Below are 16,583 nucleotides of genomic sequence, written 5' to 3' on the forward strand. Positions count from 1 at the left end.
CCCTGCTGTATAGCACAGGGAACACTATTCAATATCCTGAAATAAACCATAATGGAAAAGAATATAAAAAGAACATATATATGTATGTATGAATCACTTTGTGGTACAGCAGAAATTAATACAACATTGTAAATAAACTATACTTCAATAAAAACTATACTTTAATAATAAAACACTGAGAAGATTAAAATGATCTAAATAAACAGGGAGACACTTATGATTCATGACAGAAGTCATGTTCCTGATTGAAAGACTAAATATTGTCAAAATAGCAATTCTTCCCAAATTGAGCTGTACATGAATCTAGCAGGCATTAATCAGAAATTGACAAACTGATTCTAAAATTCATATGGAAATGCAAAGCACCTAGAATTGTAATGACAACATTTATTAAAGTATAGTTTTTATTGAAGTATAGTTTATTTACAATGATAACTTATTCCCCGAATAAGTGTAAACTTTGTTCTTTTTAAATGTTGTCATTACAATTCTAGGTGCTTTGCATTTCCATATGAATTTTAGAATCAGTTTGTCAATTTCTGATTAATGCCTGCTAGATTCATGTACAGCTCAATTTGGGAAGAATTGCTATTTTGACAATATTTAGTCTTTCAATCAGGAACATGACTTCTGTCATGAATCATAAGTGTCTCCCTGTTTATTTAGATCATTTTAATCTTCTCAGTGTTTTATTATTAAAGTGTAAATCTATGGCTGATTCATATCAATGTATGACAAAACCCACTGGAAAAAAAAAATTAATTAAAAAAAAAAAAAAAAGAACAAAGTTGAAGGACTTAAGCTAACTTAAATTTCAAATCTTATTCAAAAGATACAATAATCAAGACAGTGTGGTACTGGCAGAAGAATAGTCATACAACAGGTCAAAGGAACTAAATTATGAGTCAAAAACAAATCTTTACATTTATGGCCAATTTATTTCTGACAAAAGTTCCAAGACAATTAAATGCTAAAAGCATAGTCTTTTTAAAAATTAAATATTCACATTAAAAATCTTAAACTATTATTTCACATTACACACACACAAAAAAAAACACACACAAACTGGATCATAGATCTAGATGTAAAAACTAAAACTATTAATTTCTTAAAAAAAAAAAGAAGGAAATCTCTGACCTTGGTTGGGCTGAAGGTTCTTAGATATAAAATCAAAGTTACAATTCATCTTTTCAACTTGACATTTTGAAAGTCATCAAAATTTTAAACACATGCAAATCAAAAATCACTAATAAGAATTTTTAAATACACCCAAAACTAATATAATGTTATATGCCAATTATATTTCAATGAAACAATGGAAGAAAGTCCATAAAATAGGAGAAAATATGTGCAATCAGGTATCAGATAAAGGACTGTATCCAGAATATACAAAAAACTGTAACAACTCAAAGATAAGGCAAATGATAGAATTTTTAAATGGACAAAAGATTTTAATACATCTTAACCATAAGAGATACACAACACAGGCTTAATAGCTAATACACTAATGAGAAGATGTGCACCATTATTAGTCATTAGAGAAATGCAAGTTAAAAACACAATGACATACCAAAACACACTCACTAGAATTGCTATATTCAAAAAGACAGACAATACTAAATACTGGTGAGACTGAGGAAAGATTAAAATCCCCATGCATTGCTTGTGGGAATATAAAATGGTACAGCCACTTTGGAAAACCATTCCACAGGTTTATTTTTAAGTAGAACATAAACTTGTCATTTGACCCAAGAATTCCACTCCTTGGAATCTTTGCAACAGACTTGAAAACACATGACTCACAAAGACATGTATATGAGTGCTCATAGCAGCATTACTCCTAACAGCCCCAAAATTGAAATAATCCAAATGTCCAAATACTGATGAATGTACAAACAAGTGGTATATCATACAATAGATACTATTCTTCAAGAAAAATGGAAGAATTAGCAATATAACATTCTACAACATGGATAAAAATTGCCACAACAGGAATAAACTTCCAAAATAGTACACTAACTGAAACAAGTCAGATGCAAAAGACTACACACTGAATAGTTCATTCTATGAAATAACTAGTAAAAAGGCAAATTTAAAGAAAAAGAGGCAATCACCTATTATCTTGGTCTGGGGTTTTGAGAGATGAAACCTTAATGCAAATAGGCATAAAAGAAATTTTTGAGATGAAAAAGATATTCTAAAATTGCTATGGTGATGGTAGCTCAACTCCATAAGTTTATTAATAATCATTAAATTGAAAAAAGAAATATTAAAATCACTGTAAGGAGCAAATGGATATGATGTGTCTCTAGAAGACACAGGATCGCCTATTAATATTCAAGGCAAAAAAATATAATTTTAATCTTTTTATGAGGAAACATAAGAGAATCCCAAATTGAGGAACACCAGCAAATAACTACCTATAATTTTCAAAAATATTAATGGCTTGAAAAACAACAGAAGGTTAAGGAACTATCCCAGATAAAAGTTAACTAAGGAGACATGACACTTGAATGAAATGCATGATCCTGACCTGACCCACATGTTCTAGACAAAAATAAAAATGGACAGAATTAGATAAAATTACAAACTTTCAGTTATAAGATAAACAAGTACTAGGAATGTAATGTATAGCATACTATATATAATTAATACTACTGTACGTCATACATGAGTGATAAGAGAATAAATCCAAACAGTTCTCGACACAAGAAAAACAAATTTTTTTCTATTTCTTTAATTTTCTATCTATAGGAGATGAGGGAGTTTCACTAAACTTATTGTGGTAATCATCCAATGATGTATGTAAGACAAATCATTATGCTGCACATCTTCAACAGTGCTGTATGACAATTATACATCAATAAAGATGGAATAAAAAATGACAGTAAATTAAAATTTTTAAATTGATAAAGAGATAGTGATATCAGCCATCCTGACTGGCGTGTAATGGTAAATCTATGGCTGATTCATATCAATGTATGACAAAACCCACTGAAATGTTGTGAAGTAATTAGCCTCCAACTAATTTAAAAAAAAATAGATAAATAATTATACAAGGAGTACTCTAAAAAAAAAGAGAGATAGTGATATATAATAAAGAACATTGTTAGTACAATTGACAAAATTGAAAAATGAACAGTGGATTAAAGCATGACAGCAATTTTAAATTTTTTTAACTCAGTAATTGTTCTAAAAATATATGAGAATATTCTTGTTAGGAAATATACACTGAACAATTCTGAGGAAAAGAGTCTGAATGTATACAACTTACTCTTTAATGATTCAAAGAACATAAATATAAATATCGATATATCCTGTGGTCTTTTTGAGAGACATAACTAAAGAATGATAAGGCAAAGTGTTAAAAATAAAGGATAGATGAGAATTCTTCATACTGTTTTTGTAATGTTTCTGTAAGTTTGGAAATATTTCAAGGTAAAGCATTAAATATTCAATAAAACAAGAGCTTGATAAATAAAATAAAGCAAGAGCTTGATAATTCTTTGACATGACACTTACTTTGAAGCACCTTGTTTAACAGGCAAACTTTAGCAGGAGTCCCACCAAAGTCTAGAACAAGAAAAAGATGACACTTTTCCAATATTTGACTGGAGATACTAGTCAACAAAATTAGACAAGAGAAAAAAAATAACACATTTAAAATCTTAAAGGGAGGGCAAATAAGACCATTTGCAGACCATATAACTGTAAACCTAAGAAATAACTAGAAAAAATGAGAATGTTATAAGAAATCCAAATGCGAAATTAAGATACAGAAATCATTGTCTTTCACATCACAGGAAAGCTGAAAAAAAAAACTGTATTTGGTTTAAAAAAAACCTGTGTTTAGCTTTAGCTTTAGCTTCACCCTTTAAAATGCCAAATAACTACTGCAATAACAGTTTTGTCTTAAAAACTCCTTAAAAAGTAAAAGATTAATAATATTGTGACAACACAGGCCATCATAAAATATTAAATCACTGGGACAGCATCAATGGTTGGTCAGTCGCTCAACAGTGTCTGACTCTTTGCAACCCATAGACTGTAGCACAAAAGGCTTCGTGGTCCTTCACCATCTCCCAGAGCTTGCTCAAACCCATGTCCATTGAGTCAGTGATGCCATCCAACCATCTCATCCTCTGTCGTCTCCTTCTCCTCCTGCCCTCAATCTTTCCCAGCATCGGGGTCTTTACCAATGAGTTTGGCTCTTCACAGCAGGTGGCTGAAGTATTGGAGTTTCAGCTTCAGCATCAGTCCTTTCAATGAATATTCAGTCCTTTCAAGGAAAAATCATTCAATGAATGACTTCCTTTAGGATTGACTGGTTTGATCTCCTTGCTGTCCAAGCATCACTAATCCAACACAATGCACCACTGTGACACACTCAGGAAGCACAGCATAATGTGCCAGGATTACTGTGAGTTAAGCAACGAGTGAGTGGGCCACCACCTTACTCTGCTACAGGCGAAGACAAAAGTGTTGGTGTACAAGCAATGTTTGAAGCTGCCTTTGCTTACACAACATTTTCATGTAAAAGCCTGCATTGCATGTTGGAAAAGAGCTCTCCAATAAAAGATAGAAGAGATAATGTATGTTGTGGATGACAATACCAAATAGCAGTAAGCTCTAACATTTTGCAGAAAAAAAACCCACAATACTTTGCCATTCCAGGAAGAAAACATCCCATGTTATGTTTGTACATACATAGAAAAGGATCTTGACACATAAACACTGGATTGGGAGGTGGTGGGGATTTTCTAAAATATGTATTCAGGTATTCTATGTATTCCTAAAGTAAATAAAATAAATAAGAATTTTTAAAAGCTACTTACGCATTTTAGGGGGACAACAGGATGGCACTCATTAGAGGGAGGAAAGTGAAAGTGTTAGCTGCTCAATCACGTCTGACTCTTTGCGACCCCATGGACCGTAGCCCACCCAGGTTCCTCCATCCATGGGATTTTCTGAGCCACCAAGGAAGCACTCATTAGAGGGAGGATCTGCAGGGAACCAGAATTTATTTGCTAATTCCTCCCTCACAGTTGTTCAATCAGTTCACGTTGATTGGACAGACAGTAATGACCGACACCAAGAAAAGCCAATGAGTGGGCCTGATAAATCACTCTGACAGCCTCAGTGCATCTTAAAGAAAAATAAGGCAAAATTAAAGATATCTGATCTGGTGCCCAGTAAGTCATTCTTGAATTATATAGATGTTATGCCATGAAAAAACCTGAAAAATTACTTGCTAACAGATCAGATCCCCTTTTAGAATGATGATGATGATAACGATTTTTTTTTTAACCATTCATTGAATGTTGGCTACTTGCCAGGCACTGTTTAAGATGCTGAGACTAGAGCTATAGTGTCAGGTGGGAGTAGACAGATTATAATCATGATAAAGAGTGAATAGCTACCATTCTCTGGTGGCTCAGACAGTAAAGAATCTGCCTGCATCATAAGAGACCCGGGTTCAATCCCTGGGTCCAGAAGATCCCCTGGAGCAGGAAATGGCAACCCACTCCAGTATTCTTGCCTGGAAAATCTCATGCACAGAGAAACCTAGCAGGCTATAGTCCATGGGGTTGCAAAGACATGACTGAGTGACTAACACTTTCACTTTCACTTGGCACTTACCCTGTTCCAAGAACATTTTATATACATTATCTCACAACCCTCCTGCACAGTAGATGGCATTCTGTCCACTTCATGTGTAAGGAAACTGCAGTCAGAGAAGGTGAAATGACTGGCCCATGATCACCCACTTATAAAGGGGCTGACCATGGAAATTCCTTGGCAGTCCAGTTGTTAGAACTAGGTGCCTCCACTGCAGGGGTCTTGGGATTGATCCCTGGACCAGGAATTAGGATTCTGACAAGCTGAGTTACACAGCCAATTAAAAGGAAGAAAGAGGCTGTTCAGAAGAGAAGATCAGTTGCGTCTATGCCAGGCCCCCAGTAACTGCCTTTCTCTCAGGATAGGACCACATTCCCTTGGAAATGGAGCTCACAGTGATGATTCATAGGACCCAGAACAATGATGAGCCCAAATGTGAAACTACTGAGGTCAGGAAAGCAGTGGACAAGAGGTGGCACAAGGCAGAGACAGGAGCCACCTCATTCAGGGCTCCAATACTGGTTATGCCAAAAGTTGTGAGCCACACCTGGTGTCCTGGCCAGGTTTTGGCTCCTCCATCCATGTCTTAAAACACAGCATGTACATACTCACTGTCCTAAAAATGGAGCTCCCACTGAACTATCCTTGAGTGGGATGTCCAAGCATCACCAACAGAATTCCAACAGTGTCCTGATCGGGAGTGCCCTAAAAGCAGTGTTCAGCCCCTGCATGTTCCCTCAGCAAGCCTCCTGATCTATATAGGGAATTTCTTAGCCCACAGGCAAGACACTGCAATGCAACCATGAGAGTGGATGCAGGAAGGAGTATACGGGAAACCACTGAAGGCAGGCCCGGGAAGGTTGAATTTCCTTCATGACTTTGTCACCAACAGGCTGGGATGTCACCTCGATCATACACTGCCCTGTTCCTGAACCCCTCAAATGCTGAATGAAAACAAGTTCTGTCATCTTAAACTCGGCCCAAACAGAATCTTTGTGGAGCTGCTTAAGGAGAATTCCTATGCCCATGGCTCCTGAAAATCTGATCAGTGGTTCTGGGATGTGGCACAGAATCGGCATTTTACACTAACTGGCCAGAGAAGGGCAGTGTCTGCCAATTCACAGATCACTAGCTTAAATGTCCATCAAGGGAAGCCTGATTTTAATGGAATTCTGAATGAAGGAATATTATGCGGCTCTAAAAATAACACCATTAAAGTTATTTTGTAAAAAGGGACAAAGTGAGCAATCATGTGGTAAAAGGACACAAAGGGAAGTATTTCACCTTCTACTGAAACTATATGAAAGAATTATCTATAGTAGTAGTAGTAGTGTTCCAAAGTACTTACTGAGTGCTTTCTTCCATTAACTCTGGATAAGTTGTGGATCCACACCTTCCCTTGGTGACTGGGGTCTGTAGCATAGGCGCGCCTTTAAAGTGACACCCAGATTAAAGGCGCTGCCGCCTGCAACACCTGGAGGGGAGCCTGACGGGTCAAAGAACCCTCTGCTACTTCCGGGCTCCTGGCCAATTGGTTCTTCCTTCGGCACGACAATTGAGCTGCAACAGATACACCTCTGAGTGTAGTGTAGGTCAAATTCAATACAATAAACTCTTGGTTTAGTCATGGAAGTATAACAATGACCATCTTGCTAAACTGATACATACATAAGTTGATCGTGCAGCAGTTGCTAGTCGGACACTCACTTCTAACACCGCTTTCCCTTTCAATATCGCTGCAAGGATCTGGCAGTCATTGAGAACTCAGGCGTAGACTTAAGGATGTCATCCAAAACCTTACCTCACTATCTGGCCAAAAGAAGATATGAGGTCACTGCCAGGGCGAGGTCTCAGGGGATGAAGGAACTACATTTCAGTGTCCTGGTGCAGCGTTCCAATGGTGGGACTTGAAATGTAATCGGTTTTCCGGTTAAGGTTTTCCGCATCTGAGGTCAACACGAGCAAAGAAAGCCAAGGACTTCACCCAGGAGTGGCACGATTGCTCCGCCCCCTTCAGGCCTATAAAAGAATCTACACTGAACCACCCACCAGGGCCAGGACTCTTCGGCTTCACAGACTACTCCATTTCTGTGGGCGGAGCCTAGGAAGGGGCGGGGCTTAGCGTGAGGCTGCTTTGCGACTCAGGTTCCGCCAGCTTCACTCACGACATCCTCGGCGCACTCCTGTGCAAACCCGTCCACGTGAGGAGCTGAAGCTTCAAACTCGCAAGTCTGAAGGCAGCAGCTCCCCAGAAGCCACGACTGAGTGACTCCCCAGAGGCAACCCAGAGTTCCGAAGACTCATCCTGCGTTCCTGCGCCCCACCACCCCGCGTCGGCCTCACCTGTCAAGCCGACCTGTCACTGCCTGCAGGACCCAGCCCTCTGTCGCCTTCTGCCAGGTCCCAGACCCGCGGCGACACTCACTTGATGGGCAGCCGACCGCGCAGTCCCACCGCCTACCCTGAGGACCCGTGGGACCCGCAGGACGGAGGACCCGGCCCTGCCAAGCGCCGCCGAACCGAGGAGCCCGCACGCCCGAAGTCCGAGTCTGAGGCGGCGCCCAGCCTGGGTAACCTGACCTGGTCCCCGACGGCGGGCACCCTCATCTTCGTGGCTGTCCTGCCGGCGGGATGTGCTCTGCACGTGCTCCTGGACGACGTCGAACTGCTGCTGGAGCCCGAGCCAACGTCTGTGAGGCAAGTGTGTCTCGGAAGTCGCATCCTCATGCTGGTCCCCGAGGCTCTTGTGGGCTCGGGTGTGGAAGGGCCGTGGGGGCAGGGCCTAGAACCGGGCGCTCTCCTGAGCCCTCGCGGGGAGTACGTGGCTCTGGAGCCGGGATTCTCCTGTGCCGCTGTCCCAGAGATCGCCTGCCAGGGAGAGGCCAGCAAGGAGGATGCAAATGCTGATGCTGACTTCCTGCTGGGCGAGATGGATGCTGCCTCAGTCCCAGTCGCTGGGCTCCGCTCTTCTGCTGCAAGTTTGACTCACTTTGACCTGTTAGACCTAGTCTCAGAGCCCTCCCCTCGGGCCTCCAATCCTAGTCCAGAGAGAGGCTCTCCTCAGCACGCCGACAGCCTGGACTTGCACCTTCTGGAGCCCTTCCCTGACTCACCACTCCAACCTCTACCTCCTTCTCCGAGTCCAAGTCCCCAGGAGCGCCCCTGTCGCCCTCCTGGTTCTCCGTGCAAGGCCCGGAGATGCCTGTTCCCTGAATCCACTGCCTCCCACGATTCCTGGGCACGTGAACGGGCACCAGGGGAGAGTCTTCTGATGTTGGTTGTGTATATATTGAACACACCGGTAGAATCATACGAATAGATCCTTTTTGGATGCAGGCTGCTTTGCAGAATTTTGATCAGTGGCTGCCTGAACATCTGAAAGGAAGTTCACCTGGGCAAATAAAATCCACTTGAAATGCAGCATACTTTGAGACAGCCAGACTGCTGGTAGGTTTTCCCTAAAGAGGTTACCCTTAAGGAGATCTGTTGTTTAGGCGCTGTTGTGTGGGCCTCTTCGCAACTCCGTGGACTGTAGCCCACCAAGCTCCTCTGTCCATGTGATTTCCCAGGCAAGAATACTAGAATAGGTTGCCATTTCCTTCTCCAGGGGATCTTCCTGACCCAGGGATGGAACCTGCCTCTCCTGCATTGCAGGCAGATTCTTTACCACTGAGCCACTGGGGAAGCCTAAGCAGCTCTACCCACTTCCCATTTGCTTCAAAGATAAGCAACAGCACTTTTCTCTAAAAAGCCATCCTTTCCCTGATACCCTACCACTGGCCCCTTCCCCTGTTGTGCCCCACCCCACTCAACAGAAGAATTGCTAATTTCTATTGTTTACACGGTTTTGTTCCTAGTGTCCATGCTGGTTTACAACAACCTCTACCCAGATGGGACTTTTTGGATGGAAGTTATGTGGACAAGTATTTGTTGAATACAAAACATAGAATGGGGAACAATGGGGAACAATGATATGTCTTTCTCTTTTGAATAACTAGGTTGGCAGATGGTTTAATTCTATTGCTGGGTTTTCCCAAAAGAACCAACAGTTTTCTGTTCTTCTTATATGCTTTTAATGTTATATAATTTTCTTGCCCCGGCAAAGTTTGTAATTCTAAAGATTTTGTGTTTTTATATTTTATATTTTATAAGCTCCAAAATGTGTTTTTTTTTCAAAATGTGTTTTTTACATTGCTAATATATAGAAATAATTTTTCTTATATTGTCTGACCACCAGCAAATTACTTAATTTCTGTAATCGCTTATCTGTAGATTCTCTTGCTTGACTAATAAAGAAAATATTTCCAAATAATGAGTATGTCTTTTTTTTTTTTACAAGCCTCTTACATCTTATTTTTCCATAATCCTTTTATTGGATATTACTTCAAATCCAGGTTGTCTGGTGTAGTTAATAGAGTCACCCCTTTCTTGAAGTATAGTTAGTTAGTGAAAGTGGCTCAGTCATATCTGACTCTTTGCCACCCCGTGGACTATGCAGTCCATGGAATTCTCCAGGCCAGGACACTGGAGTAGGTAGTCTTTCCCTTCTCCAGGGGATCTTCCTAACCCAGGAATCAAACCCAGGTCCCCTGCATTGCAGGGGATTCTGTACAAGCTGAGCCACAAGGGAAGCCCAAGAATACTGGAGTGGGTAGCCTATCCCTTCTCCAGATCTCCTGACCCAGGAATTGAACTGGGTCTCCTGCATTGCAGGCAGATTCTTTACCAACTGAGCTATAACCTGCCTTTTGAAGTATAGTTAACAATATTTTATTAAGTTTTGGGTGCACAATAAAATAATTCAATATTTTTGGATTATATTCAAGGTAGAGTAACTACCAAAAAATGGGTATATTTTCTTCTGCTGTACAATATGTCCTTGTTCCTTATTTAGTTTATACATAGTAGTTTTAATCTCCTAATCCCCTACCCTATCTTGTTCCTCCCTCCTTCCCTCTCCTGAGTGACAACCACAGCTTGGTTCTCATCATATAAGAATCTTTTGTTTTATAATATGCATTAATTTGTTTTATTTTTAGATTCTATGCATGAGTGATAACACAAGAGTATATGTCTTTCTCTGAGTAATTTATAAACCAGAATACACTCTAGGACCATCCATGTTGTTGCAAAGAGTAGATATTCATTCTCATCAAACTAGCATCTATTTGGACATACTTTGCAGTTGGTCTTCAATAAAACCAGATGAGGTTCTCTGGATTTTCTTTTGCCCTGAAAGTTTGGCTTGAATCCAGAAATAGGTTCTCTTTGGTGTCAGGTGGTGAAGGCAGTGGAGTCTGCATTCAGAGAAGTCATGTCAAGGCCTAAGTTATGAGATGCACAAACACCCCATTTACCCATGATTGCCAGCTCTTATGGGGTAGTTGAAGTGTAGAGCTTCTACTCTTCCAGGAAAGATGCCTGCTTCTTCCACATCACCTCATTCGACTCCTCATTCTTGTGCCTGTCTCTTTAAATGGCGTAATTTTACTAAGGATTTAACTGGAACAAAACTGTTCACTGGAGAGGCTCCTTCGATAAGAAGGGGAAAATATTTCTCAGTTTCAATGGGCAGTGTGTTTTGATTTGGTATAAGCGGGCTTCCACACAAAACTGAATCAAAAGCTGCTTCATTATTATAAGACACTAATGAAAGAAATCAAAGATGACATAAACAAATGGACAGCTATTCCACATTCCTGGGTAGGAAGAATCAATATTGTGAAAATGACTATACTACCAAATGCAATCTACAGACTCAGTGCAATCCCTATCAAATTACCAATGGCATTTTTCACAGAACTAGAACAAACAATTTCACAGTTCATATGGAAACACAAAAAAACCCGAATAGCCAAAGCAGTCTTGAGAAAGAAGAATAAAGCTGGGGGAATCAACCTTCCTGACTTCAGATTATACTACAAAGTTACAGTCATCAAGACAGTATGGTACTGGCACAAAAACAGAAATATAAACCAATGGAACAAGATAGAAAGCCCAGAAATAAACCCATGCACCGATGCACACCTTATTTTTGACAAAGGAGCCAAGAATATACAATGGGGCAAAGACAGCCTCTTCAATAAATGGTGCTGGGAAAACTGGACATCTACATGTAAAACAATGAAATTAGAACACTTCCTAACACCATATACATAAATAAGCTCAAAATGGATTAAAGACCTAAATGTAAGACCAGAAACTATAAAACTCTTAGAGGAAAACACAGGCAGAACACTCGGTGACATAAATCAAAACAAGATCCTCTATGACCCACCTCCTAGAGTAAGGGAAATAAAAACAAAAGTAAGCAAGTGGGACCTGATTAAGCTTAAAAGCTTTTGCACAGCAAAGGAAACTCTAAGCAAGGTGAAAAGACAGCCCTCAGAATGGTAGAAAATAATAACAAATGAAACAACTGACAATTAATTTCCAAAATATACAAGCAGCTCATACAACTCAATACCAGAAAAACAAACAACCCAATCAAAAGTGGGGAAAAGACCTAAACAGACATTTCTCCAAAGAAGATGTACAGATGGCTAATAAACACATGAAAAGATGCTCAACATCGCTCATTATTAGAGAAATGCAAATCAAAACTACAATGAGATATCACCTCACACCAGTCAGAATGGCCATTAACAAAAAGTCTACAAACTATTTAAATGCTGGAGAGGGTATGGAGAAAAGGGAATGCTCTTGCACTGTTGGTGGGAATGTAAACTGATACAGCCACTATGGAAGATGGTATGGAAATTCCTTAAAAAACTGGGAATAAAACCACCATATGACCCAGCAATCCCACTCCTAGGCATACACCCTGAAGAAACCAAAATTGAAAAAGACACATGTATTCCATTGTTCATTGTAGCACTATCTACAATAACTAGAACATGGAAGCAACTTAGATGTCCATCGACATATGAATGGATAAAGAAGTTGTGGTATATGTACACAATGGAATATTACTCAGCCATAAAAAGCAACGCATTTGAGTCAGTTCTAATGAGGTGGATGAACCTAGAACCTATTAAAGTGAAATAAGTCAGAAAGAGAAAGATAAATATCATATTCTAATGCATATATACAAAATCTGGAAAAATGGTACTGAAGAGTTTATTTACAAGGCAGCAATGGAGAAACAGACATGGAGAATAGACTTATGGACATGGGGAGAGGGGAGGGGAGGGTGAGATGTATGGAAAGAGTAACACGGAAACTTACATTACCATATGTAAAATAGATAGTAAATGGGAATTTGCTATATGGCTCAGGAAACTCAAACAGGAGCTCTGTATCAACCAAGGGGATGGGATGGGGAGGGAGATGGGAGAGAGGTTCAAAAGGGAGAGGATATATATATACCTATGGTTGATTCATGTTGAGGTTTGACAGAAAACAAAATTCTGTAAAGCAATTATCCTTCAATAAAATAAATAAAATTTTTTAAAAAGCTACTTCATTGAAGCATTATCTAGCCAAAGCTAATGACCATTTGAAAGACAACTAGACTTTATTAAGTCCTCAAGTTGCCTTTCCTAGATCTCGGTCTATCTCTTCTCCTGCCATTCTGTCTCTTTCTGAACTTCTACTGACTCGTCTTCCCAATTCCCCTTGTCCAGGTCCCCTATCTTTTCCTAACAAACCTCCCAAGAGCCCAAAATACTAGCTGCCTCTGAAAATCCACCCCCATGTACCCCATATTCAGACAACTTCAGATTTTAAAACTTGGACTTGAGCTGAATTAGGAATTATTTGTAAAAAAATTTTTCTAAATTCAGACAAAACCAACAAACATTCAAAGAAGAATTTAACATTCTTTTGGATGCATAAGCCCCAAAATTATCTGACACATATCACTCATGCACGTATTGGTCAGAACTACCAATGCTCATTTCTAGATGGTAAAGCATACAGGACCAACCCAGGAAAGGACCTACAGGATCTCTCACCACAATAAACCTAAGGGTTTGATAACAAGTCTGAAAAGTTGGGCAGAGTCTCCTAAAAACCATACCTGAAACATTTCCAACAAAAATGTTTCTGTATTAAACCCTACCACCTTTGCTTAGCCACTTCCTTGGCATAAACATACCACACAGGGGGTTAGTATTTCAAGTAACACAGATTTTCCCTGTCTCCCACCATTCACTCTTGGGCCCTTTGAGTGAAATCATTTCTTCTTGCTCTGTGACAACACACCCATAAAACTAAGAGAAGGTGGAGTTTTCATTACACATAGAATTTTTACATTAAAAGCACACCAGATGAATTACTTCTTGAAGTTGCTGAGGACTTCCATTCATAACCAATGCCTTTACATTCCCCATCATATTTGATACGTATCCCAGATAAATAGGCTTCCCAAGTGGCACTAGTGATAAAGAACCTGGCTGCCAATGCAGCTGACATAAGAGATGTGGGTTCAGTCCCTGGGTTGGGAAGAATTCTTGCCTAAAAATCCCATGGACAGAGGAGCCTGGCGGGCTACAGACCATAGGGTTACAAAGAGTCGGACACACCTGAAGCAACTTAGCACACACCACTAAAATATCTTGACACCATATCTGACCCTTTATGGACTAAAAATTTCAGTGACATAGAAAAGATAATGGGTATACAACCTATTAAAGTTCAGGTACATTACAAAACCATTACCCAAACTTCCCCAATATCCCCTGAAGCCTAAGGAAGAGCTCAAACATATAGCTGAGAGCCTTATATAGGAAGGTCTTCCCATACACTGCCCTTGTAACACTCTCTTTCTGCAAGAAAAGAACCCAAACAGACAAGGATATCAATTTGTTCAAGACTGTAAGGCCATCGACAAACTTCCTGATAGAAATTAACACAAATACCATCCTTTCACCAATTCCACCTGAAACCACTTGCTTCACTCTAATGAGTCTTTGTTCTGCCTTTTTTCAGTGTGCCTCTAGACCAAGACAGTCAATACTTTTCGCCTTCACCTGGAGAGGACCACAACATACCTGAACATGCCCCTAGAATACACTAGAGTCCCCTTCTATTTTTCCCTGGTTCTTGACCATGACTTAAAATACTTAAATTTCCCTTGTGATTCAGTTCTTAATATAATGTGTAAGATAATCTGCTTTGTTCAAAGAACAAGGAATCCTGTACAAAGATTTCATTGGCTTGCCCCAGCCTTATCAAAAAGGAGGCATACAATATCAAATATAAGTTATAATTTTGCCAAAATACAGTCTATTATTTATAGTATGACATTTCAAGAGGGGAAAACCTTCTCTCCTGATAGAATAAGGACAATTCAAACATATCCTAAACACCTCACCAAAGACAGTTGAAAGTATTTCTGCTTTTATGAATAACTGGATATTGCAGACAATGGGTCCAAGTTTTACTATACTGAAACACATTTTATGAATTGACAAAGTCCTATAAGAGACCCTTTCCTGGGGTACTCAAATGTGAAGAGGGATTATTTTGTAACCAGAAGAAGACTGTCCAATGGCCTCTTTCTCTAGTCATCTCTAAGTACTAAAAGTTCTTATGTTATTTATAAATAAGCTATCTGACAAGTCTTTGAGGTTTTAACTTAACCTGATGAGAACTAGCAAAAACCCATTGCTCCTAAAACCAGAAACAACTAAGATGTCTTTCATAGGCAGATGGAGAAAAATCTGTGATTATATATAATATATACACATAATCCACATATATTATATACCTATATAGATATAACATATGGAATATTATTCACTTTAAGAAAAAAAGGTAAATGAGTTACCAAGCCAGGTAATAAATAATTTTAAATGCATATTGCTAAGTTACAGAAGCCAATCTGGAAAGACCACATACTGTTTGAATCCAATTAAATACATTCTGAAAAAAAGCAAAACTAACAAGATAGTAAAAAATCAGTGGTTGTCAGGGCTTCAGAAGGAGCTGGGTAAATAGGTGGAGTGCACGTGATTTGTAGGGTGGGTATTTACTCTCTATGACATTATATGTAAAGGTTCACAAGGGAATTCTACAACATATTTAAGGAAAAGTAGTTCACAAACTACTCCAAAAAGTTGAAGTGGGGAAAATACTTTGAAACGCATTCTACAAGGTCAGCATTACCCTGGTACCAAAACGAGACTGGTAGACACTAAAAAAGATAAAATTATAGGTCAATATCACTGATGAACTATATACAAAAATCCTCCACACAATATCAGCAAACTGAATTCACCAATACATAAAAATGGTCTTACACCACAATCTAGTGAGATGTATTCCAGGGATTCAAGGATGAATTCATATTCAAAAATCAAGTGATGTGATACAACACATTAACAAAACAAAGAGTAAAAACTACATGTTCATCTCATATATGCATAAATAGCTTTTGACAAAAGTCAACACCCATTCATGATAAAAAAAAAAACTCTCAACAAAATTAATATAGAGGGACTATGCATGCATGCTAAGTCGCTTCAGTTGTGTCTGACTCTTTGCGACCTCATGGACTGTAGCTCACAAGGCTCCTCTGTCCGAGGGATTCTCCAGGCAGGAATACTGGAGCGGGTTACCATGTGCTCCTCCAGGGGATCTTCCCAATCCAGGAATCAAATCCAAGTCTCCTGCATTCCTATATTGCTGGCTGATTCTTATCTGCTGGGCCACCAAGGAAGCTCTAAGGGACAATACCTCACCATAATAAAGGTCATACATGACTACGCCACAGCTCACATCATAATCATTGGCTAAAAAAACTGAAAATTTTTCCTCCAAGATCAGAAACAAGATGAGGATGCCCACTGCCACCATTCCTATTTAACATAGTATTAGAAGTCCAGCAACAGCAATCAGACAAGAAAAAGAAAAGGTATCCAAATTGAAAGGGAAAAAGTAAAATTGTCATTATTTACAGACTACATGATACTATATATAAAAACCCTAAAGACATCAAAAAGCTTTTAATAAATTCAGTA

The 16,583-nt window shown here is 39.3% G+C and overlaps 1 protein-coding gene across 1 annotated transcript; it reads left to right on the forward strand.

The window, feature by feature from the left end:
* The first annotated feature begins 7,401 nt into the window (after positions 1-7,401).
* LOC122445146 (proline-rich protein 23C-like) lies at positions 7,402-8,938 on the forward strand. The gene is made up of 2 exons (XM_043474118.1): positions 7,402-7,519; positions 7,992-8,938. Exons 1-2 carry the CDS (start codon positions 7,402-7,404, stop codon positions 8,936-8,938), a joined length of 1,065 nt encoding a protein of 354 aa, XP_043330053.1.
* Positions 8,939-16,583: the final 7,645 nt, after the last annotated feature.

Source organism: Cervus canadensis, chromosome 7 (genome assembly GCF_019320065.1).
Source record: "Cervus canadensis isolate Bull #8, Minnesota chromosome 7, ASM1932006v1, whole genome shotgun sequence".
NCBI lineage: Eukaryota > Metazoa > Chordata > Mammalia > Artiodactyla > Cervidae > Cervus > Cervus canadensis.

Bases quoted from the DNA above. Each gene is read 5' to 3' on its own strand.
- LOC122445146 (XM_043474118.1), top strand. From the start codon at position 7,402: ATGTCATCCAAAACCTTACCTCACTATCTGGCCAAAAGAAGATATGAG. The intron at 7,520-7,991 runs GTGGGACTTGAA...CACTGCCTGCAG, and splicing joins CCTGGTGCAGCGTTCCAATG to GACCCAGCCCTCTGTCGCCT.